The sequence below is a fragment of the Atta colombica genome, unplaced genomic scaffold, assembly GCF_001594045.1.
Source record: "Atta colombica isolate Treedump-2 unplaced genomic scaffold, Acol1.0 scaffold1, whole genome shotgun sequence".
In the NCBI taxonomy this organism is placed as follows: Eukaryota; Metazoa; Arthropoda; class Insecta; order Hymenoptera; family Formicidae; genus Atta; species Atta colombica.
This window is the reverse complement of record NW_017259183.1, coordinates 177,587-205,078: the sequence shown is the minus strand read 5'-3', so window position 1 is coordinate 205,078 and position 27,492 is coordinate 177,587. Positions and strand designations below refer to the sequence as shown.

General features: G+C 30.7%; 1 protein-coding gene across 11 annotated transcripts in view; it reads right to left on the bottom strand.

Moving 5' to 3' along the window:
- Positions 1-2,269: 2,269 nt before the first annotated feature.
- Positions 2,270-27,492, bottom strand: part of LOC108694229 (dynamin) — a 97,814-nt gene continuing 72,591 nt past the window's right edge. For 10 of the 11 annotated variants that reach the window (XM_018203602.1, XM_018203596.1, XM_018203674.1 and 7 more), the window contains one exon: positions 11,049-11,722. In XM_018203602.1, coding sequence (XP_018059091.1) covers positions 11,659-11,722 — 64 coding nt within the window. In that variant the 3' untranslated portion in view covers positions 11,049-11,658. Of the gene's footprint in view, positions 2,373-11,048; positions 11,723-27,492 lie in introns of those variants that run through there. The other variant, XM_018203634.1, reaches the window with a different exon arrangement.

The window sequence follows — 27,492 nt, the reverse complement described above, 5'->3', positions numbered from 1 at the left end:
TGATTGATGATTAGCTACTAGCACTGAAATTTAGATTTGAGGATTTAAGATTGGAATCCGAGTTCAGATATTGAAGACCAGACTTAAGATCTGAAGAACTATGAATTCGGGTCTTAGAATCTTACCACCGTATTGGCTGCGATACTGGCACTGACAGCACCGCAGTCAATACGGTGGTAAGATTCTAATGCAACTAGCAATCCAGTAGTATCCGTAAACTTAAGCCGATGAGCCAATCAGGATATTGTTTTAGATCTACGTAATCTGATGGAAATAGAAATAGCAGTAAACTTATCCATAAAGCAAATTTCAACCAGTTAAAATTTGTCTTATGGATAAATTTACTACTATTTCCGTTAGAGTACGTAGATCTAAAGCAGTATCCTGATTGGTTCATTGGCTTAAGTTCACATCTTAAGATTACTTAAAACTTGTTACAGAAATTTTATCTGCGGCAACTCTAATACGTGGTTTGCAATGACAGTAATGAAGGAGGCTGTAAGAGTAAGAAATTGACTAATTACAGATTATTCTTCTCCCATTCAACTGTGATTGATCAATTTATTACTCTTACAGCCTCATCCACTATTGCTACTGACATTGTAGATGACGCATAAGACCTCGAGGCTCCATCTTGCCGATCTCTCCAAGCGTTGCTCATTGCGTGAAGAAGTAAATATTTTTGCTTGTTCTCCAATGACATTCTGAATTTCGATTGTTGTCATAACTTTTAATATAGTATAAAATCCTTCATTAAAGATTCCGGAAAGGAAATTAACCAGTTATAGTTGAGTATTCTTAGGTATATCCATACAAACTTGCATAGCCGCATAAACGTAATGCATAAAAAAATTATCCAGTCACATTTTACATGCGACTTTAAAAGAGAGAAATGCATTGGATAATTTTCTTTATGTATATGCGACTACATAAATTTATGTGGATATATCATGTGGATATACCCTTATTTCTTTTATGACCATTATAGATGAGTTTTCAGACTACACGTAAAACTAGTCCTTCAGAAATTCCCAATCTTTTGTTCTCTGTTCCCATGACGTAATAAAAAAGGAACCAATATGCATAATGGCGGAAGGAGCAATCAGAGATTGGGCAATTCGTCCGGCGAGAGTTACGCTCATAAAATAAAATAAACATATGAAAAAAAAAATCTAATAAATAAAATTATATTTCCTGAATTATTTTTCTTTTCCTATGCATTTAAGGAAAAAAGTTTACATATAAGGAACCTTTAAAGAATTTGTTCTATTCAATAATACATTTTCTAAGATGTTTACAGAAAGGAAACATTTTTATTTTTTCTTTGTTGCAACTACTCTTGCTTTTGCAATTGACGACAGTACGTCGGCATAATGCAATTGAAATTGTTTTCATATGTACAGATAAAAACTCTCTTCTATCTTGTATAATACTTACAGCACGACTGACTGCTCCATCGGCTATTTTGAATTAGACAAATTAGCCAAACTCTGATTGGCTGACATATCTCTGCTTCTTCAATCCACTGCGCATCTAGCAGAATGGTCCATCTTTCTTATTACATCATGCCTGTTCCCTGTCCGGAGCAATAATTCTATTCGTGCCAAGCAAGAAATCGAAGCACTTACCGTGAGCATTAAGTTATATAGGGTATAAGAACAAACCTTTGTCCTTGAAATGACGTATTTCTAACATAATTCTAAGACAATTTTTCGTTTATCAAAATTTGATGTGTAGCTTAATTTTTGAATTATAAACTATAAAATTTGAATAAAAATAGTGAACGAATTATGGATCGCGGAAGGTAGGCAGTAGAGTCCTATATATGAGAGAAGCGACCACGGCGTCGCGTTTTCTGATTGGTGTTATCCCCTACCTAATTAAAGCAGCTATTATTGTGCCCTCAGTGGAGAGCTGTCATATATTTCTTTTCTACAGCTGAAACTGGTACATACACATAGTGTACCAGTTTCAGGCTGTATGTTTCTATTTTACCAGGAAATATTTCGCAAATACACAAAGATCCTTATACATACCTACAATAGGTATGTATAGGTATTTTTGTGTATTTGTGAAATATTTCTTGGTAAAATAGAAACATAATCATGTTACAAAAATACATAACGTTATTGCAATAATGCATTCAATAAAATTATAAAACTAATTGTATACAATTATGCTGTTTACCTTTTTTTTTGTAACATTTTTAATTACATTATTTAATCACTATATTATTCAACAAGAAAACACAAAACATTAATACTTACTTAATCTCATCCTGACGAAGGATTCATGATTCTTACAATGAAGTAAATAGTTTCATGGAAACTGGTCAGTTGGAGCGGGTTAAATATGGCAGTGCTGAACATGTACTAAAAGTAGTAAGGGATGAATGTCACTTCTTTCATATAGGACTCCAAGGTAGGAGCGGTGCAACGCACCGTCCGTGAGCGCTCAATTCCGATCAACTGCTTGAAACGCGTAACACGATGATACGCACACGTATACATATTTCTTTTCACTCACCCCGCTCTTTCTCTCTCTCTCTCTCTTACCTTATAAAGATGTTTCATACCGACTGAGAATTAAATCCAAGAAAGAAATTGCATACAGCAATTAATAATCAGAAATTTTCGTCCTTTTATAAATTGTATCAATACGGATTTATACGGAATAATATTCTCAGTGCCGAATGATTAACCGGCAGTGATTAATAGCAGTGAGCCAATAGATTTGTTTGTAAAAATAAGTCAAGTGCGTGGATAAATCCGTGAATGTATTGACATGCGAAACAATTTATAGAAGGACGAAAATTTCTGATAATTAATTGCTATATGCAATTTCTTTCTTGGATTTAATTCTCAGTTAATTCTCAGTCTCTAAATAATTAATCGGTGATTAATAACGAACTAATACATTCGTTTGTCGATCAAGTATGCGTGAAACGTTATAAGTGATATAATTAATTTGAAAGAAAAAAATTCGCATAAACGTAATCGTGATACAATTAATGTGAAAACAAAATCTTATGTTATTTAGTCTGGATTTATGAGAATTATAAGAATTCACTCGGAATTCGGTCACGAAATTATCCTGCCTTTTTCTAGTTCGGTTGCAGTATGAAAACATTTTTACAAGATAGAAGAGAGAGAGAGAGAGAGAGAGAGAGAGAGAGAGAGAGAGAGAGAGAGAGAGAGAGAGAGAGAGGGAGAGAGTGAGGTGGGGAAGAGGAAATATGTACATGCGCATATCATCGTGTTAAAGTGACTTTTCCCGCGAAGCACGCTGCGGCAGCAAAAATGTCACGTGATGCAAATTTTTCATAATTGTTTCCGCTGTATTTTGCTGCACATGAAAAGAAATATCAGTAATAATACATGTATTAAAGTTTAACCTCAAATATATATCTTTTATTTGCTCAGTTCGAAAATTAATATGGAAAACTTAAAAAGATAAAAACTTGTGATTATATGGCAATTGTTAGTGCAGTTATAATTTGGACAACTTTTTGGACCATTTAAGGTAATTTAGAATTTAGAACATTCCCATTACTTCAAATCTTAATAAAAATGTACTCATTATATGTACCCATTGCATTTTCTTAGCTTCAAATTCTTTGCTGCTCACTGTTCGTTCGCTTGAATTTCAATGAGATATTACAAAATGTATTTTCCGTCGGAAGTGCATCATCTCATGTAAAATTTTTAATTAATAGCAACAAATTGCTGCCGCTGCATATAAAAAGTCAGCTTCACGCGTAGCAAGCAACTGATCGGAACTGAGCGCCCGCGTCGGATTACGCCTACCTTCCGTATGTAATCCGTAATTCGTTCGCTATTTTCGTATAGCAACATTCACTTTTCTAGGGTACATCGTCTATTTTTCAAAGCTGGAGATGATATCATCATACTTGGTGTATATAATCGTGCTATATGTACCAAATGTCGATTTATTATCTCCTGTCTTGAAAAATAGACGATGTCTTCTAAGAAAAGTGGACGTTGCTATGTAGTTTACATCTACTTTGTCAGAGTATGCGATAGCATTTTGCGATTACAGGTTTTCAGCGTGATGTTCTCTCTCAGATTTTTCTCTGTTAATAATATCTCGTCGGTATAATTGACGAAGTTATATAATAAATCAATTTAAAACGCGCAGGTATATGTCTCAGAACAAACCTTTGTCCTTAAAATGACATATTTCTGACATTATTTTAAGACAATTTTTCCTTTGTCAAAATCTATGTATAACTTAGTTGTTGAATTACGAAAATAGTGAACGAATTACGGGTCATATACGGAATATTACATCCAATTACACTTTGTCAGAGGGCCATAGTGCGGCAGCATTTTGCGGTTATAGATTTTGGGTCGTCATGTCCTCTTTCAAGTTTCTCTCTGTTATTAAAGACCGTCAATCCTAAGCAATTTTCGGCGATATAAAAACTCCGGAAGTATTGTAATTGAAGAACATTATTATCGATAATTTATATAAATTTGCTATTATTAACATAAATATTTGGCTCATACATTATTAAATTCATGATTTTTTATTACATAAATGTTCCATAAATAAATGTGCATATTTGTAAAACTATAATATTTTATATATTGCGGAAAAATTACAATTTTTTTCTCTGCAGTTATCACTTCTGTTGATAATCAAACTTTGACGATAACAATCAACAAAATGAAATCATAATTTTAAAGAAAACTCGAGCATTATTGAGTTCTAAATGTATAAATACGTCTATTAAACTAATAAAATTAATACAATATTATTATAGTTTTTAACTCTTAATTACTTCAATATTCACATGGATGCGAATTCCCGTAAGGATGTCGATCTTTAATAGTATCTCGATGATGATATGAATTTTAATTTAAAACTTCCTGTACATATTTTTCATACTATAATATTCCGTTAAAAAATCGATTTTTTGACGGATAATAATCCAATAAAAGATAATTCCTCCTTAAAATAAAGTAACATGCTATTTTGATAATATAGTGCTCGGCATTAGATGCACGTTTCGGGCTGATTCCAGCGACTCTTACTATCGCAAAGATGTTATTTCATTTGTGCGTTTTTGTCATACGACAAATGTGTATAGAACAGAGAGATCTTCGGATCTCTCTATCCCATAGTCAATCAACAGGCTTGAAAAATTTGTTTCATGTGATTGCTACAATGACACGTATTATTGTTACAATTATATTATTATATGGAGCATATTAATATATTTATTAATATTAATAATAGAAAATTTAGTACTTGATTTTTTAAGAAAATAAAAATTATTTAGCAAGATATTCTTTAATAACAAAAGATACTTAGCACAATATACTGTATCTTCTTAGCATATTTAAGATATAGAGAGCTAATCTTAGCATATTTAAGATATAGAGAGCTCCTGAACCAGAGCATCATCGTGAGTGATCATGGACTAGGCTGAGACTCGATCAGTAGTAGAGAGTCGTTCGCTGAAATCAGTTCGAAATGTGCATCTAATGCAGAGCACTGAATTATTTATTTATTATTATTGTCCATTATTAGTTCATTAAGAAATGACAATGAAATTGATGTCGAATCGATGGAATCGACATCAATTCAATTTGAATCCATTATCATTTCACTAGATATAGTTAAGTTACGATAGACCATCTGTCATCTATGTATACTACAACTTATGTTAGTTGTTTACACACACTCATGCACGCACATATATACATATATACATATATATAATAGTATATGAGAACATTTGAAAACATTGCAAAAAAATTAATTTCAAAATTGAAATTATTAAAAAAAAAACGAGACTTATGGTAAGTGATAATTTTCCTTCCCGGAACATATTCTCTACGAATGAAAATTACAAAATAAATAAAAAAAATTACAAAATAAAATTATAAAATAAATTTATAAAGTACAAGAAAATCGGAGATGGAAGCGTTATATTGCATTGTCTATTCTTTTATACATCAGTCATATAAAGAAAAAAATCATATATTACAAGTTATGAAATATAATACTATACATGAAATACATATTTTATAATATATAAAATAATATACAAAATAATTACAAAACATATATAATGTATACAAAATGTATGCATAAATGATATATCATTTATAAAATATATACAGGATGTTTGGAAATTAGTGATAAGTTTTTCGCACATGTGGTAGAATGGATTAAATTGAGAAAAAAGTCCTCTATCATTTTTTTTACAATTGTCGCAATGGTTAACTAATTTTAACTTAAGAAAATAGCCAAATTCGCCCAGCTCATCGCCAAATACAAGCGCGTGACAGGATAATACCTGTCTCATGCGGCGAAGTGCGCATCCGCCGTCGCTAGACACGTTCTTTACAATGCAATTGCGGACGCAATTTGAATATCTTCTTCTTCTTCTTCTTCTTCTAATTCCCCTGTATGGATTTTCGATCCTATGATTGAGTCATAGTACCATGCGTAGAACGGATCTGGTAATCTAGCATAAGAATCTCTTCGGGAATAGAGACTTAAAAATTACTATTCAATATAAGGTTTGTCAACATAATCCCAGAGGTCTTCAAATGGATCTTTGTGATTACAAAAATGATTACAAAAACAGAGACTCCAGGTGTCACTTTATTTGATGCAGATTCGATGCAGATCAACTGGAACTGAACGTTATTGTAGGTGCAAGATCGTGCATAAAAAACGAATACAATTAAAATTTAAATATTAAAGTTACATTTATTCATGAAAATAAATAAAAAAATTGATAGCTTTAATGTATGACAAAGAAACAACACGAGCTACCGATAAAGGAGCGAAAATTCCAATTTCAATAAGTGACTGAATGAAATCATTTCTAAATTTCGGTCTGACGGGGGCAAATCCAAAAAATATGGTTTAAATCCTGAGATTCAAAACCACACTCACAAACATTTTCCTTACAACCTATTTTTATACAAAAAAGCATTTGTAAAAGAATATCTCATTATCAATCTAACCGCCTTACCGAGATCATTTCTATAAATTTTTAATTTGTGAAACGAAATTAAATCTATCTCGGTATAATATATAAATATCTGGACGGAGCGTAAAGCTAGCTTACGGGTGAGAGGACGACGCGCGACGGGAAGGGTCAGTCATCTTGTCTGGCGACATTTTAGCGCTCTATTTGAAAATCGATATATATATTATGATATTATTTTTAATGCATAAAAATAGGATTTTGTGTGAGACAAAGTTAATTCAACGATTGTTGCAATTAAAAATAATTTTCTGTTTATAGTAAAAGAAGTAATAAATATACATATATATTCATTACTTCTTTTAATATAAACTGAAAATTGTTTTCAATTGCACACAACCGTTAAACGTTTACAAATCAAGTAATTAAAAAAAGGGTTATGAGTCAAATTATTTTAATGCTAAACTAGAAATAATATAAAACTAAATTTTATATAATTGAACAAACATTTCGATCTGTAGACAAGGTCATAATTAACGTTACAAAGAAGGTAATTGTAAGTAGCAACAATTAAGGTCGCAATAAAATCCAAAATCATGTTAAATATTAATAAAATATATAATACTGCCTCAAATTTTATATTAATAATATTTTAACATGGCTTTAGATATTATTAGAATTTTAATTTTTATGCGACTTTTGTACTCATAATTATCGATATGTTGTGACATTGATAATGACTTTGTGTAGGTCCAAATATTTATTCAATTATATGAAATTTAATTTCACATTATTTTTGGATTAGCATTAAAGTGACTTATTGGCTCATAACCTCTTTTTTATTATTTATTTTACCGTGCAAACGAAAATGGATTGAAATGAATTGAAATGGATTCAGATTTTCAGAAATATTGTTTCATGAACTGTTCAATTCAAAATTTTGAATAGGAAATGCAGTTTTTCAATCCAATTGCATCCAATTAAATCTAATTGAATCCAATTAAATCCAAAAAAAGTATTCGCTATTTAAAATATGCATTCGGATAGAAAAAAATTTCAATCCATTTTAATCCATTCTCGTTTGCTAGGTGGGTATTAAATTTTTATTTTTATTGTAGGTTAAATATGTCGATGAAAATTGTATCGATGAAAACTTATTTCGACATTTTGTTCTTGATTAATTTGCTCCTTAGTTTTTTGTAGCTTTTATTGATACAGCATAATGTGGCATTGTTGATGTTTTATTTTAGAAAAATATAAAATTTTGTTATGCGCAATATTAATTACTTTCCATTTGCATGCAAGTGAAACTGAGTGAACTGAAGTGAACTGAGTATTTCATACTCAGATTAATGATGTCATTATTTGCTTAGTTGGTAAAAAGTTATCACATAACAACACAAGTTCGAACCTGACTTTTAAAGTGAGTTTACAAAACTTAAAGCACATGATCTCGATTTTATGCAGATTATAGACAAAAATTAAATCTCATTTATTAAAGGAATATTGAAGGAATGCGCATTCAAGTGAGTTATGACGTCGCAAATGAGAATTATCTGAGAATCGGTATAAATGAAAAGCAATTATTGTCCTCATCATGATATCCAGCAGCGATAATCACATAAATTGCATTCCGTTTCACGGATGAAGCAGAATATTAATTAATATTTGATGAATAACAAGGATAAATAATGCAGCATGCATGAAACAGAACATACTTTATTATTTTACGCTAGAAAGAAGCAGCATCAATGTCGCCAGCAATATGGCGGCTTCCTCCTTCCCTAAAATTTTCACCCGCCCCTCCCCCCATACCTGAAGTTTCTGTCCAGATATTCATATGTCCATGGCGAACGCGTGCCTCGCCGCGCGGGGCGATACTATCCTGTCGCGCGCTTACATTTGTGCGGTGAACTGGGCGAATTTGGCTATTTTCTTAAGTTAATAACTTGTTAACCATCCAACAAACGAGAATGGATTAAAAGGGATTAAAATTTTTTTAATGCATATTTTAAATCTGAAAATGAATTGAAATGGATTGGATCCGAGCTGACACTAATTTAAAATTCGAAAAAAAAAACATTCATATTTAAGGATTACAAATTTTTATTCCTAAGACATTTATAATAAGTATACCTACTCCAAATTGGTATTAAAAAACGTACCTTAGTGGGATTCGAATCTGGGATCTCTGGATTATGAATCTTCTACGTTACCCGCCACTACCTACACCACTTCTTCAATTAATAAATGTGTTATTCATTCTCTACTTCAATTACAATCAGCTAAACTAGTAATGAAGTTATAGATATAATAAAAATATCATCATTTAACATATAATAAAATATAATTTATATTACTATGAGACAACATTGGGTAAGTGTCGGATCTAATCTCGCTTGGCCGATGTCGCGCTCTGTGATTAGCCTAATATTCGGGCTGTGTTCGACTTGGGAGTATTCACATTGATCATTCATTTTACTTCTAATCAAAGAGAAAAAGAACAGCTCAATTATTTTTACGTTATAACTTTTGAATTTAGTTAGATTAAAACGAAAAAACTTCCTACTTATAATTTTGAATAATTTAAGTAACATTTATGATTCATTTTTAAATAAAAACTTTTTTTATTCAATTAGATCAAAAAACTGCATTTCACAATTCTGAATTGAGTATTCATGATGCACAGAAAATGCTAATTATTTTTGGGTTTGAAAGGCATAGAGATAAGTTATATGCAACTCCTATAAATAAAAAATAAATAAAAATGCATTCAGGATTGAAAAGGATTCATTTTAACATTCATGAATCCGTATTTCTGAAAAATCTGAATCCATTTTAATCCATTCTCATTTGCTGGACATTGCGACAATTGTAAAATGGTAGAGGACTTTTCTTCTCAGGTTAGTTCATTTTACCACATGTGCGAAAAACTTATCACTAATTTCCTAACATTTTGTATAATTTATGATGGAAACGGAGCATTACCCACAATGATAAAACGAATTATTTCGTATTAAATATTCATTTATTTGATTTATTATATGTCCTAATACACATTGATCATCATTGATCAGTCAGTGTAGATTGACTGTTAGTGCGTAGTAATGTTTGTAATATAAAAATCTCTTTCTTCCTAACACATTTACGTGTAATACTATATTTGTAAACTTTATATATACAATTTCTGTTACTTCATTTATAGTTTGTCATTTTGATTTCATTTACAGAATAATTGTGATGCATTTTCCAATACCGCCTTCGTCGCGCAGTTATTAATATTATGATGCAAAAATAACTATAAAAAGATACTTATAAAAATAATTGCGCATGAGTCAATAAAAAACAAATTCTACACGATTGTTCAAAATAAATATCACTATTTTCATCTTTTGTATCTTTTACATATCACTTATTGCAGTACAATGGCCCTACTGTTTACACTTCGTTGTTCATCGCAGAATTTCTAGAGATCCTTAAAAATAGCATCGTTATTGTACCTAACAAACGATCATCTTGGCACGATTAAACAAGCATATCTGTTTCATTACGATAATAATGCATTGATCACAATAATTTATATTTCTGTGTGATTTTTCATAACTGCAAAATTTCTCTGGAATGCTGATAGCATGTCTGATCGCAAACTCCCCGTTTCTCACGAAATGTGATTTAGTCTCTCTGTTTAATTAATTCTTTTATAATTGAGGTAACTGAGTTGCTCATATTCGTCTTGTATGTGAAAAAAAAATCGCTTCTACAATACTTCCATCACGAAACTCACAATAAGAAGAATATGTTGTATTTCAAATATCGCATAAAAGCAGGAGTAATAAAAAGGAGTATTCAAGAAAACCGGTAAAGTTTTTTAATTATTCATTTGCAATTTCACAGATCATTAATTAAAATTAAGTTATATGACAATACTGCAATTTCGACATTTCTCGAAAGATTAACTCGTACTCTTGAGAGAATACTTAGTAGTCTTAACTTGTACATAATACTGATAATCGCGATTTTAAATGGCTTTTTAAATTAAACAAACACGAGAAGAGTTGAATTTGAATCGTTCTTCTTGTAAGATTTCTATTTGTCGTTTCGAATAAAATTATCCTTTTAAAAATACATCTGACGCGTACCGAGCGCAGTGTTAATACTTAGAACTACATCATAAACTAATGCGAGTCTAGCTGTACATAAGTCATAAATAATGATAGAAGTCGAAGTATACACCAGAGAAAGAAATGGTTGAAGAAGTGACTGAAAGAATTTTACTAATTGTTTCAATCATCGAGAAACGGAAGCATTTTTTTGCATCTGACCTTCGTCTCTTCTTTCTTCTTCCTCTTTCTTCTCTAGTATTCGCATAACACAGCCTTATTCTTTCTTCTCTCTGCACAAATGGTTCCTTCTTGCGTTTCTAATTACTTCTCATGATTCCTGTCGGTAAATATCTATAATCTTCGACATCAAAGCCGCTGAGATCAGAATATAAGACGCTCGCTTTAAGAGATCTTTGTGTTCTCATTGCGTAATTGAGAATTTCTTCAGTCAGCCTTGCCTTGCGGTACATCCGGTTCGCTATCGTCCGTCATTTAGGACGAGATCTTTCCTGATGTTGTCTCGGATTGTTGCATCTTGTGTAGCACAAGCTGCTGTCTTGTATGCCATTGCTGTGTCGGACTAGCTCAGTTTAGTCGGCCAGAATATGGTCTGTCAGGAATTCGGGGGGGAATATTAGGTACAGGACGCCTATAACATAGATAGATATTGATCGTTGGATATGTGCTTATGAAATACAAAATAAAAACATGATGTAGAAGGGGAGGGGGAGCGGTCATTCAACAAAAGAGACATGATATTGATATATAAACAGACAAGCATGAGAAATTTAACGTTAAAAAATTTTTTTCTCTATATATAAAGATTATGCGTTTCGCGGATTTTCTCCGTCCAGATCCATTCTTGGAAAGCCAATGTTTTGTAAATCTTGTAGTCCACTACCTGATACTACTCAGTATCAAGCTGCTCCTCGCCCTGATGAAGTAAACTGCAAGGTTTACAAAACGTTGGCATTCCAAGAATGGATCTGGACACGGAGGAAATCCGCGAAACGCATAATCTTTATGTAGCACCCGTGGAAGCTTCAAGAATAATTTTTCTCTCTCTTTAGTTTTAAATTATTAAAACTTACAATATTTTTAGCTAGTTGATAGAAAGATAGAAAAAGAAAAAAAAGGAAGATACAATATTCGAAAGCATGTATAATAGATACTGTAATAAATTATAAAATTTATAAGATAAAAAAATAATATAATGCAGATTGTTCAGTACTAGATGATTAAAATTTCAGATATCGTTTAATTATGTCAGAATATTAAAAATCATTATTTTATCTTAGGCCTTAGGCAAACAATTTTTATAAAGTAGCAACAAACTAATGAAATTGTATAGAATCAATCATATTTAGTTAGAAAAAATTATATATATATAAATACACTACTCAACAAAATTAGAGAATCACCCTGCAAAAATTTTAAGATAAAAGAATTTTATAAAAAATCATTGCATCGAAATGTTTAAAAAAACATTTTATAGTTTTGAAATCTGTATAACCTGGTGTATATATTTTTAATACAGGTTTTTAATGTGTAAAATTTTTTTATTATTTTATGAAATTAGCAACAGCAAATGTTTCGATTTCTGTTTTTAGATCCTTCAATGCAATATAAAAAATAAAAAATAAAATAGAAAATACATGCTATTAATCTTATCAGCGTATGTAAATGATTCTTATAAAGCATATGTATCTGATTGTAGTGATTTTACGAACGTGTATAAAAGATATTATTGGCTATGCTGTCTTATAAATCTCCTTTATATGCATCAATACAGCAAATTGTCAAGTTTACTCAGTAGTAAATTACATTATTGTATAATTCGAATAAACTGATTTTCTTGTGACTTACATGAAATTGAGTGGAGCATTAAAATTGACAATTGACATTAAAATTGAAATATTGACAATTCTAATCTCGAATAAAAAATTTTTAACTTATGACTTATCATTTATGATTTATCATTACAGATTGAACTTTTTTTTACTCTTGAATAAGGTGATAAGTTCTTTCCTTAAATTTCCTGAATGTTATGCTAATCAAATACAATAATTATTTGATTTGCAATCTATACACAAAATCCACCTGTTCGCGATGTTATTTGAACTATTACTCTCACCATCCTCTTGGTCGAAAAGGAGGAATGATACTGAGTTTAGTTGATAGAATGCTCCATTTATCCTACAAGGTTCCACAGAGAGAATTTTGACAATGCCATATAAATTTCACTTAGTAAGATCCATTAAAAAAGATCTTTAATAATATTAATAAAAGATTACATAGTTCTAACAATTAAATCAAAATTCGCTGAATTTAGATTCCCATAATAACAGGGAAATTAAAAAATCTAGATATTTCATCATTCTTTTCATAAATAAAATTTCAAATAAAATAAATAAGTTTTATTAAAAACAGTCCCATTGTTCGTATGACTTAGGATTTAACAAGTTTTAATTTAGAATTTAAAGTTTTAAATGGTTTATCAAAGTTTTAATCTTTAGACTGTTGGGAAAGCCACTTTTATGGCTTTTGTGATTTAAAATATCACCATTTTTAATGGTATTTTTAATACTAATATATATTACATACAAACATAATTGTATACATGTTGTCTAAAATATATTAAAAAATATAAGTATTGAAAAATATACAAAAAAATTAAAATATATAAAAAAATTTTAAAAATTATAAAACAAAAAAGAAAAGTAAAAAAAGAGCTACAAATTTTCTATATCCATTGTTAGCTCTGGGTAACAATAAAGGAAAGTTCAGAGTTTATACGTATACGTTTATATTCATTTATGTTGTCAATATTGCGCTTAAGATTCGAAATTTTATAAATCTATGCTCAGAATTGGAATTAGTGATACCAAAAACCCTCAAAATACACTGTTTTTGAGAAAATAAACATTTTTTATATTTGATCGTATGTTCCTTGCTACTTTTGTAATTCTACACAAATCTAAAAATTTTGCACATGTGTATGTTATTTACATAAAAAAATTTTTGAGAAAAAAGAATCACTATTTTAAAAAAATGCCGACAGTCTAAAGGTTAAAAGATAAACTTCCTTAGGTTTCACACACAAACGTAGTTTATGAAATAAAATGTAAAAATGTGATGCATATGTGGACCAAACAAACAAAATAACAGAAATTAGAAAAAGAACCATAAGAATTATATAAGATGGAATACAATTCAGCGCTCAGTAATAACAGAACACAAATTAGAAAAATCATTTCGATTGGGGTAACAAAAAGATCTTAAATAAGGAGACAAACTTTAAAAAGAAATAGATTTCTGAAATGTTACATACAAAAAAAAAGACAAATGAATGGAATAAATTTACAAAAATGACATTGAACTTTTAAATTTCTTATATTTTAATCTTATTTAACGTTATCTATACATTCAGCTATTTATATTATACAAAAATTTACAGCTTCAATAATTATCATGTTTAAAAATTGTGTATAAATTGTTAGCTTAATTTATTTAACTTAACTTCTTATCTAAAAGTTTATTATTTATTGCATTTTTAACTTTTATTGATTTTACTGACTCATTTCCCAGAATTAACTTTCAATTCCAGTTAATTAATTTATTATCTTATTGTAGTTTATTAATTTATTATCTTATTAATTATATACATAATTTTAATTATTAACTTGTTAATAATTAACCTCCTCTTTTCAGTATTAGTTAATAATTAACCTCCTCTTTTCAGTATATTGTATGTGTCGGTTTAATGTTTGCATGATGACTTTCATTTGAGGAGAACTTTAGAAGTGTGCAACATCTCAATGTGCTTCACTTATCAATTTCATGTAAGTCACAAGAGAAAATCAATTTATTAAAATTATGTAATAATGTAATTACTTAATAAATCTGGCAATTTGATGTATTAATGCATATAAAGATTTATAAGACAACGTAATCAATAATACCAGGTCAATTTTATACGTTCGCAAAATCACTATCAATCAAATACAACATGCGCTTTATAAGAATTGTTTACATACGCTGATAAGAAGATTAATAGCATTTTTTATTTTATTTTTTATATTGTACTGAAGAGGACTTAAAAACAGAGATCGAAATGTTTATTCTGTTGTAAATTTTATAAAATATTATATTGGGAGTACAAATTAGTTCGGTCTGTTTTTTTGTGCATTTATTTCAAAACAAAATGAATGAACAGATCAACTAAAGTGTTGTCCATCGTTGCCTACTACTTTTTCTCATCTCTCAGGCAATTTTCGAATTCTATCTCGAAAAAATGACTCGTCTTTGGAGGCGATCCAATTTTAGAGCTAATTTTCGATTTCTGCGAAAGAAGTGAACCGGTGACTTGCTGCATTCTTCGGAACAACCAGTAATCAGAAGGAGCAATGTCCGGAGAATACGGCGGGTACGGAAAAACATCCCATTGAGCGTTTCCAAATATTTTTTTACGACTTTAGCGACATGAGGCCGAGTGTTGTGATGAAGAAGAATAACTTTATCATGTCTTTGCTCGTCATGTCTTTTCCGGCCGTTTTTCTCGCAATGCATGGCTCAAACGAATCAATTGTAGCCGATATTGATCGCCCGTAATGAATCGTCAGGTTTCAGCAGCTCATAGTAAACAAGACCCTTTTGGTCCCACCAGATACAGAACATAATCTTCGAATGTTCGGCCGTAGTGTTGATGTTGAAGTCGATGGCAACGATTGATCGGGGTTAGCGTAGTATTTTTTCTTTTTAGGGTAGTCGTAGAATATCCACTTCTTATCTTCAGTCACAACCGATGCAAAAAACCTTTTCTCTGTTGTCTTTGAATCAGTTGTTCGCAAGTGAAAAATCGCCTTTCAACTTTTCTCTCGGTTTCAGTTCATAAGGCACTCAATTTCCTTGTTTTTGAATCATTCCCATGATTCTCAATCGTACAGAAACGGCTTGTTGAGTTACCGTCAATAATTCTGCAAGCTCCTCTTGCGTTTGACTCTGATCTTCTTCGAGTAATATCTCTAATTCTTTATCTTCGAATTTTTTGGCTGTCCAGAGCGAGGCTTGTCTTCAATGCTGAAATATCCTTGAAACGTCGAAACCATTCCCTACATGATTTATCAGTTGGAGCAGTGTCATAACCAATCACCATAAACTTTGACAAGCATTCGATGGTCTTCAGCCGCACTTTTCTTCCAATTAAAGCAGAAAATCAAAACCTCCCGCAAAATCAAAACCTCCTGCTGCTTGGTTAATACAAAATTCGACATTTCAAACACAGTAAAAATCAAGATTTTTGTATGAAACTCAAAGCGATATAAACTGAATATTATTAGCAGATGTTTAACCTCTCTGAAACCGCCAAAATCAGCTGTCATTATGAACCATTCACAACAGCTGGAGCCATCTTTAGGGAAACGGATCTAATTTGTACTCCCAATAATAAAAAAATTTTACACATTAAGAAGCAGTATTGACTTGAAAAAAAGGCAATCATCAGATTATATTGATTTAATCGTTTTGAGCCTTGTTGTTTCTATATTTAATTATTGAAATCTGTATTTTTCAGATCGGTACTTTAGAAAACCATCTTACTAATATTTTATGGAGTTATATGAATATAAATGAAAATACATTAATCTCAAAATTTTTTACAAAATTTGCGAAATTCCACAGCGCGAATTAAAAGTTGCGTACAAATGCAATTTACAGAATTCGAAAGAGTGAATCTTTATTTTTAAATTGCATTTTTATTTAACTCTGGACGATTTTTTTAACAGAGTCATACAACACTGAAGCAAAAATGACCTCTTTTATTTTGATGTTGAATAATTACTCAATAAAAAAAAAACGATATTATGCTTCGATGCTGAATAACTCGATGAAAAAAATCGTAGAATATAATAACAAAGCAAATTAATGGCAAATTAAACATTCATTCTTTCAGATGCTATAAACTGCATTTGTGTGCAATTTTTAATTACGCCATGAAACTTTACAAATTTTATAAAAAATTTTGAGATTTGGTGCATCTTCATTTATGTTTGTGTAATTCCATAAAATATCAGTAAGATCGTTTTTTCTAAAGTACAGATCTGAAAAGTACATATTTCAAGTTGAAAACTTTTTTAAACATCCCGATACAATGATTTTTGATAAAGTTCTTCCATTTTAAAATTTGCTATTTTTACAAAATCGAAGGGTGATTCTTTAACTTTGTTGAGTAATGTATATTGCAAAATATGAATGACATAGAATAAAATAGATAAATAGAATAATGTGAACTTATGAAACATTAATAGCGTAAAACAATAATAATTTGGATTAAAAAGGACAATAAAAATTCACATAACATGCTCAAGTAGTGATAAGATACGTGCAGAAATAAAGTGAAAAGACATTTATTCGCATTATTATTAATTTATATAAGGAATTGATTAAAATAAATAAAAATATATATATAATACGTCTCGTATTTTCCAATAGCGGCGCTAAAGAAGAAATTTTTGAAAGAAGAAATAATATTAGAAATAATATTAGAATTTAATTCACTTTAAGGAGGTTGTAAGGTAAATGCAATATGTTAAGAATTACTTTAAAATTATTCAAGATTATTCAAAATTACATTTAAGGGAATGTTGAAGCGATGGCCGAACTTGATCGATAGTATAGCTTTTAAAAAAATTTCAAATTCGATAATAATGACATCTTTCATTCATTTCTTATATTTATTATACAGGGTGTCCTAAAAAGGTCGGAACACTTGAATATTATAACCGGAAAATATAAATTTTGTAGAAAAGTGTTTCAGATAAAAGTTATAGAGTTTATTTACTGATCTTATTAGTTTAATCTTGATATCACCAAGGTCAGAGTCAAGGTCATATCGATTTTTTAAAACGGAACATCCTACTTTTGATAGAATTTAATAGCTGGTGTTGAGAGCTTTCCAAAACGATATAAGAAAATATTTTTTCAAAATATTTTTAAGTACTATTTGATTGATTTGTTATGATGCTTGAAAGTTACAATACTGCCAGCATTAACATTATCCAAGATGTATTACGCAAAGTTTGCTCAGGCGGATTTACACATCTTTTGCTCAGAAAAAGATTGGAAAATAATGCAACCAATGAAGACAAAATTAGATGATGATTCAGCTAACTAAGACAAGATCGGACAATGATCCAATAAAGGCAAAATCGGACAATGATTCAGCTAACTAAGGCAAGATCGGATGATAACCCAGCCAACTAAGGTAAGATCGGATGATTTAGCCAATGAAAGCAGGTTCAATCTTCCTTTCATTAGCTGTATTATTCTCTAATCTTTCTCTGAACACAAAAGATATGTAAATCCGCTTGGGCAATCTCCGCTGTCTTCGCGTGATATATCTTGGGTAATGCTAATGCTGGCGGTACTGTTACTTTCAATCATAATTCAAAAATTATTTAATAAAAAAATATTTTCTTATAGCGTTTTGGAAGCTCTCCACTAGCTCGACACCAGCTTTAGATTCTGGAATCAAAAGTAGGATATTCCATTAAAAAAAATTGATGTGATCTTGACCTGACTTTGGCGACGCCACCCAAAGTCAAACCAATAAGATCAATAAATAAATCTTTTTGAACCCTACAACTTTTGAAACATTTTTTTGTAAAACTTATATTTTCTGAAATCAAGTATCTCGACCTTTTAAGGACATTCTGTATATCGTTGTGTTTCACTCAAACGTACGTTTAGTGACGTTCTGTCCTTATCTAACGTATTGCAACGCCATCTCTTGCAAGATTGAACACCTACTGCTAGACACAATTATTGCTTTTTTTGCCATTCCGAGTCTTCGCTCAGCATTTGTAGGTATACATGTCATTTGCAGATCGATATAAATCTTTCTTTTGAAGCTTTTAATCTTAATTTCATAAACTCAGTATTGTTTGTGCACGTAATACGCTTAGCTGCACTGTCGTTTGGTCCATACGAGCTATAAAATTTTTGTATTAAGGAGATATCTACGTCAAGTGATAGCTCTACGTGTTGAAAAAAATATAAGTTTTTAATTTTTTTTTTTCGATTTTAGTACAAAATTTTTTGCAGCACTATCAAATTTTACATCTATTTTAATCCTATAAAAGGATTTTTGATTCCATTCAGTAAATTCGGAGATTTATATCGATCTGCTACGTCCCGATTGAGCCTCTAATATCCCCTTAAAAGTAATACAAAAAACTATAGATAGTTTACTATAGATAGTTTGATCTGGATCAAAAGTTATTTCAATAAAAAAATAATATTTTTTAAATTTGTACTCTAATAGAAATATATGAAAACATAATATTAGGTGTACAACTTTGCTTTCGCCGTTTTCCTATAGATGGCTTTAGCGGTAAGTGGTGGTCGAAATAAATAGATCATAGACGTCATACAATAAACTTGGGCATCTGTCAATATAACCCCATAGAAAGTTAATCGATTTGTGTCATCATAAAGTTATTCTCGATAAAATGTCAGTTTAGCCAAATTCTCGTCATTTGCGGGAGGATTTAATTTTTTGCTTCAATATGAAGAAATCTGCGGCTGAGGCTCATCGAATGCTCTCAAATACTTATGGTGAGGGCGCTATTAGTGAAAGAACGTGTCGTGAGTGGTTTCAACGCTTCAAGAACGGTGATTTTGACGTTCAAGGTCATGCTCTGTATTTGGTGGGACCAGCTCGGCGTAGTGTATTATGAACTGTTAAAACCGACTGAAACAATCACAGGCGATCGGTATCGAACGCAATTGATGCGTTTGAGCCGAGCATTGAAAGACAAACGGCCGCAATACAACGAGAGACACGATAAAGTGATTTTGCAGCATGACAATGCTCGACCCCATGTTGCGAAAGTGGTCAAGACATATTTGGAAACGTTGAAATGGGAAGTCCTACCTCACTCGCCGTATTCTCCAGACGTTGCTCCCTCTGACTATCACTTGTTTCGATCAATAGCACACGGCCTGGCTGACCAGCACTTCCGGTCTCATGAAGAAGTAAAAAATTGGATCGATTCGTGGATAGCCTCAAAAGATGACCAGTTTTTTCGACGCGGGATTCGTACGGTACCCGAAAGATGGGAGAAAATAATGGCCAGCGATGGACAATACTTTGAATCATAAATGTATAACCAGTTTTTTACAATAAAGCCTCGAATTTCGGAAAAAAAACGGTGGAAACAAAGTTGTACACCTAATATAATAATAAAAATCTCAATTTTTTAATATAGTTTTTATATAGTTTTTTATATACTTTATAATATATTATAGGATCGCATATGTGACACAAACTATAGACATTATACTCATATCTTAAATGATCTATCTGGATTTTAAAGGCTTGTATGATTCTGTGAATTTATATATTATATATATTACGTATATAATAAAATTATTATATATATTACGTATATAAAACGCTCTAAAACACGCACTGAAATGATTTTTCGATTTTGAAACACTAACTCTATTGAACTATCATAGTAATATTACAATTAATTATTAAATTGACTAGCAATTTAATAATTTGATGCTTTTTTGCATCTTCGAACGATCTTAATAATGCTGATATATTAAAATCTATAAATAATTAATTCTTATTGTGAAAAATATTATTTTGGACGGGAGTCGGATCTCTTGCTTTCCGGGCGAACAAGAGATCCAAATTCGACTCCCGACCGAGGTAATATTTTTCGCAATAAGAATTAATTATTTACAGACTTTATTTTATTTGTTGTAAACTAATTGGTGAATTTCATGAAATTTGCACAAGTCATTTTTAATACTTAAAGTACTTATATAAAAAAATTTAGATTTTTATCATTTTTGCTTATAAAATAATAACAAATAAAATTAATGATCTATAAAAATGTGTTCCTCAATAAAAACAGAAAGTTATAAACACAACTTTCATATATGTAACTTATTTAAAGTGTAAATATTTAAAGTGTTAATATGTGTTTTATGCCCTTACAACCTTCTTATATATACATATATATACACATAATTTTAACCATTTACGCATAATATGACTTTAAATTACGAGATCTTTTCAATTATGCTATATATATATATATATTAGCACCTATATAATTTATATAGCCTAATTGAAAAGGTTTCATAATCCAAAGTCATATTATGCGTAAACGGTTAAAATTACGAAAATTATGCATAGAATCTTCTTTGTAAAGAATTTCAAGAATTTTATTTTTTGTTGAATACTTTTTTTTCTAAAATCAATATTTTCCGAGATATACGCAAAAAGCGAATTTTTTTGCAGTTTTTTTAAAATGGCAGTCAAAATATGACCAAAGTGCCAAATTTTATTATCAGATTCGTTTTCAGCAGCAAAAATACATGGAAAAATTTGCTGCATTAATTTTCCAAGTAGTTCTTCTGAAGATATAGCTTTTTTCGCTCGACTTCATTGTGTTCATTGTGATAGTCATCTTGAATATGTCATTTTGATTTTCCGAAAAGGTGCACGCACGCACGCACGCATCAAAACAACACATAATCAATTTTAATCCCCAATTAATGACCAATAATCTATTTTCATTTGAAAGAAAACAATTTTAATGCGAGACATGATGTTCTCTTAAATTTTTCAATATGTAATACTCAAATATAATACATTAAAATTACCTCTTTGATGATCTTGACACATGTAATAAAGATGATGGTACTGATTAACTTTTTCTTACAAATTAATCAGCGGTCTCTTATAATTTCTAAGATATTTAGATCTTCGCCTTACAAAATGACTTCCTTCTATTAAGGGAAATGAAACTTGGATGCCTCTGAAGCAGGGAGGAGGTGGAGTGAGAGTCGCTTCGCGTGAAGTCGCGCGTCCCTAAGCAGGCAGGAGCTGGGGTGAGAATCACTTTGCATGGAAGGTCGTGCGATAGACAGAAAATAATGAAATTTTGGAAATGAGTTTTATGTAAATATCTCAAAATTATAAAAGGCTACTGATTAATTTATTAGGAAAAGTTGATCAGTATTCCCATTTCTATAACATATATCAAGATCAAGGCCATCGAAGAGATGTCTCCTGTAATGTAAAGGAATCTTACAATTTTTTTTAGAAAGATTATGTCAATCATAATTCGAAATCTAAATAATTACAATTTGGAACATATTTATAAACATAAATACTCTTTATTCAAATTATGACCTTTTTTTTTTAAGGAGATCCTAAAGTCGTCTGTTTTATCGACTCAATAGAATTTATACATACGATCTAGAGAGCACAATCGTCTAAAAAATGACTAAATTGTTGTAAAGATATCTTTTACTGAAAGAATATAGTCAACGACAAGATGAGATTAAAAGACGACAGATATTGCTAATCTTTATAACCTTAGCCATATAATATCTAAAGAAGGACTTCTGTGGATATTAGTTGTCTTTAAGACTTCTTTTAGTTTTTATACTTTGGCAGCATTTAATAACATATATCAGATACCTGAATTAGTTTTTACAAAAAACTAAACGAAATATACATCCCATTTTGCAATGTTTGCCGTAATGCCATGTTCTGTGTGCAAGAGTCATTATTTTTCATCATAGTTCTTTTTGGAGATTCACTTTCAAAAAATATTTTATTAGTGTTCATTAGAATACGGGTAAAATTTCTCACAATGCTGCATCTTTTATTCTATTTATATTATTTTCAAACATGAGAAATTGAACTCCACCGCATCCGTTTGGCGATCTTGCATACTACTCGCAGATAAATGATGAAAGATATAAAATATGGAAAGATATTTTCTTTACGTTTTTTTGATAATACGAAAAGATATCTTTTCGTCTTACCAAAAAAAATATCTAAGAACGATATCTTTTAGTATTTTGTGCTGTCTAGAGATTTACGTATCATTGACACATCACTATATATTGCTACATGTTACATCAATATCGCACGCACACATATGCATAAATGATCGTATAACAATTTTATAGCGATCAAATGTCAAAATCTAATTCTAAGAGAACTATAGATTAATTAGCTCTTATTTTATCTATTGAATCTAATTCTAAGAATTCTTTATTCATGTAACTTACTATTACAATTTCATAAGTATGATTTAAATAAGTGAATTCTGGAGAGGATAGTGAAGTGGTCGCTTCGCGTAAAAAGTCAGACGCCTCTTGGCAGGGAGGAGGTGGGGTAGACTTCGTTTCGCATTGCAAAATGTATGCGTGGAGGCAGTATCTCTCTTTCTCCTTGGGGGGCGACACATATTGTTTCCACGCATACACTTTTTATAACGCGAAACGACGGACTGTCCTTCCCTCCTTCCTAAAGTAGTTTTTGCTTCGCGTGGAAATGCGCCTCTAGGCAGGGAGAGAGGTGGAATGGACCTTGTTTTGTATGGAAATCAGCCATTTAAAACATTTTCCGTATAAAATATTTCTAAGCAAAGAAATAAAATAAATAATAATAATAATTGTAATTCTTAAGACTCCTGAGCAGAATTGGATACGCATAATATCTTACGTTTTATGCGTAGAAAACTCGAGTATTCTGCGCGGAATTAAGTGAGATTTTCTGCTGTATAAAATTCTTTTCATGCAGAAAACTTCGGTTAAGATTATATATAGGGTGTCCGATAATTCTTCCGACAGAGTTTGTGAACATGTAGAGCGAACTAAACTGAGACGGAAAGTCCTCTACCATTTTACGATTTTCGCAATAGTTAACAAGAAATTAATCTCTAAAGATCACCGCTCATCCACTCGGCCTACTACTATCAAATGTACGCATGTTAGTAGTTCGGCACGTGGGCTGCGGGGAATGGGGATGGGCCTAACAAGTTTTGCCATCTCACTCCCAGCAGGCTGAACTACCAATGGGCGTACACTTGATAGTAGTAGGCTGGGCGAACGCGCGTATTCGGCAATTTTTAGAGATTAATATTTCGTTAACTTTTCGGAAAAATTATCAAACATTCTGTATAGCTTTATTTTATTAACGAAAAATGACAGAAAAAAAGAAAAATGAAAGAAAAGAAAGGAAGAAAAAAGAAATCCTTAGAGGTTCATCTAATCTTTTCAGTTTTTATTATTTTTAATATATTTTAAACTCATTAATCAAATTTTGTGTCCTTTATATTTCAGCGAAAAGTACCTAAAACGCATGCGTATGTAACTGTAGAGCATAAATGTAATCGCAGTTTTCATCGCAGTCACAGTTCTCTCTATTATATTTTATAACTCATTATTATATTTTACATATAAGACAAAGTACAAACATTTGTCTATGATCATGAAATACGTGAAACTGTGAATTTCGTTCTTCATCGCTCATATTTTAATTTCTTTGTATCTATAGGCGGTTCTTATTTTCATAGCCCGTTTTTATTTTAAGATTGTTTTAAGTAATATTTTAAGATGCTAATGTTACCCTTTGACTGATGACATCTTAAGACTGTATTTAGGATAGTAAGTTGTTCCTCAAATAAGGAACAACTATAAATTAGCCGGCCTATACGTATATATGTATTAATAAAACTCATTGTCTCATTCAAGAACGACGAAGCCGACGAGTAGAACTATCATAGGTTATTTTAGGTTATACAGCAGAATCCATTTCATAGGTTTTCTGTGTTTTCTACATTTTCTGCGTATTCTATGCATTTTCTGCATTTTATGTGTATTATGCGTAGCATTGCGCATATTACCTTTCTATCGTGCTAGATTATCCAACTCTGCTCCTGATGATGCGTTCGGAGAAACTTTAGCGCTATTTCTGTTATTCTACCTTCGTTGTTCGTTAAACGTAAAACAAGGATAGAATAACACAAGTATCGCTAATAATAGCATTTTCCTAAACGCACCTTGAATATTCACTCCAGCCATATTGAATTGTGACGTCATAAGCGAGAAATGTGTCATAAACAACACGTTGGTTTTTCGTGTATGCCATTTGTAAATAAAGAAAATTTGGATGAAATAAAATGATGAGATCGCTTTAAAATATCCTTAAAAATGGGCGAAGACTATCCTTATCTCCCATGACAGTCAGTAAATAGTCGTAAAAGGCACATAAAGTGCGTTTACTATAGTTTTTACTCAATAGGCATGCGCCTATTTTCACTTCACGAGTTTTTTTCTCTTTATAACTATCAGGAGAGATAAAGAGAGTCTTTGTCCATTTTTACAAATTTTAAAGCGATCTTATTTCGTTTCATTCAGTGTTGCCAACTTGGTTTATTTTCTAGCTTATTTTAATGTCATTTAACGGGCAAAAATCGCGTTTAGCTGAACTTATTTTCTGAATTATTTGAGAATTGAAGGAGCGGATTTTCTCTTCAAAATAAACCCATTTTTTAAATTAAATTTTAACTAATCATATGTAATTTGTCATCTTTGATAAACCAATGTAAGATGTGAATGACAATGAAATCATGCAACCTGCGCAATAGCCAATAGATAATGTGTTATAGGCTATATTTTAAGGGTGCATTCCGATATTCACTGTCAGTGCTGAAACTGTACAGTATACGTTATATGCATTATAGATTTTCGGCACTGGGAGTAAATATCGGAATGCATCTTAAATTTACTTCCAGCGCTGAAAATGCTGTAGTTTACGTTATGTGCACTGATAGATTTTTATTACTGGCAATGAACTTTTTGGAAACTTTTTAAAAATGTACAAAAAATGTGCCATATATTTTATTTTATTTTTCTTGTATATTTTATTGCATTAATATAAATAAAGTAAAATTAATTAACATATAATTATATATTTATTTTAATTCCTTTTTTTAAACACGCACGCACGCATGCATGCACAGTATGTATAGTACACTTTACTATTTTTAGTTTATTTCTGGGTATATTTAAAGAGACATATGACGGATTTAAAAATTTCGAGTTGGCAACACTGGTTTCATCCAATTTTTCTTTATTTACAAATAATATGCAAAAAAAATCAACATGTTTCATTTCTCGCTTATGACGTTACGAAATGGTGGATTAAATGATGGCTAACTACTCAGGAGTCTTAATCCCTGAAAACGCAATTATATAACTGTTATATTGCTATGATGAAACGGAATGCAACAGGTAGTATAACGTGTTGACATTACATATATATGTTAGTACGTACATGTTAGTTGTAATTTCCTCACTACAAATTACAGTTATATACAATAAATATAACAATCTAATAAACGTTATACAACTGTTGCATAGTTACAGAAAAAATATAAAATAATTACGTAACATGCTGAATTATTATGTGACTATAATAATTCCAATGTTATGTAATTGTTATACAATAAGTTTTATATTGATAATATTCTTCTATTGATAAATTTTATATTATAATTACGTATAATCTTATTTATATATTTTTTTTTTTTTTATTAGAATAATCACACATATAAGCTGTATATAAGCATTGCATAAGATCGCTGGATCAGTATCTTATATAAATCAATATATCTTAATGCTGAATAATCCAACGGCCTTAAGTATATTATACTTACGCAACTTATGTCATTTTATGTATGATAACTTTTGTGGACTTTCTGCAATAAGTTATTATCATGGTGTGTGCAGTTCTGCCAAACCACGCCTACTTTTGCTCTGTGTCGTCAATAGGGAGCAAGAGCTACCAATTATGAAACGCAAAACATGGGATGGTATTCATAGTCCATTCTTATTTTAAAACCGTCTTAAATAATGTCTTAAGATGCTAATACAATCCTTGGACTTACGACATCTTAAGACAGTCTTAAATGCAAGAATCGACTATGAATACTGACCTGTTTCGCGTTGTGAAATTGTACTGAATCTTTCCTTGTTTAACACACTTTATAATGCAATTTTTAAATTCTCTTTCTATAGAAAAAGAAACATAAAGTGTTTAATTAAACAAGGAAAGATTCAGTACCAATTCCGACACGAAATAGATCGATATTCATATTCATTCGATTCTTGCATTTAAGACTGTCTTAAGATGTCAATCCGAATGTGTATTAGCATCTTAAGACACTATTTAAAAATTTTAAAATAAAAACGGCCTTTGAATATCGCGCCTCACGTTTAGCGTTTCAGTTGGTAATCCTTCCTCTTTATGAACAGTCCATAGACGGAGAGAGCAGAGATTTAGAAAAGGACAGGTGCATACACCATGTTATCCCTTCCACTAGCTAGGACCTAAGTTTTAAGTCTTAAATTATAAGAAATTGATCAATTTTCTTGTAGCATGATTTAAAGCTTAGGTAATGACTTATTGTAGAATGCTCATTATTTTCTGTAGAAATGTCAGATTCATGAATTAATTGTTAAACAATATTATACGCTGCTACAAAAAAACGTTCTCTATCCGACAGAGTCGACATTGATCGCTGCTTACTTGAAAAATAT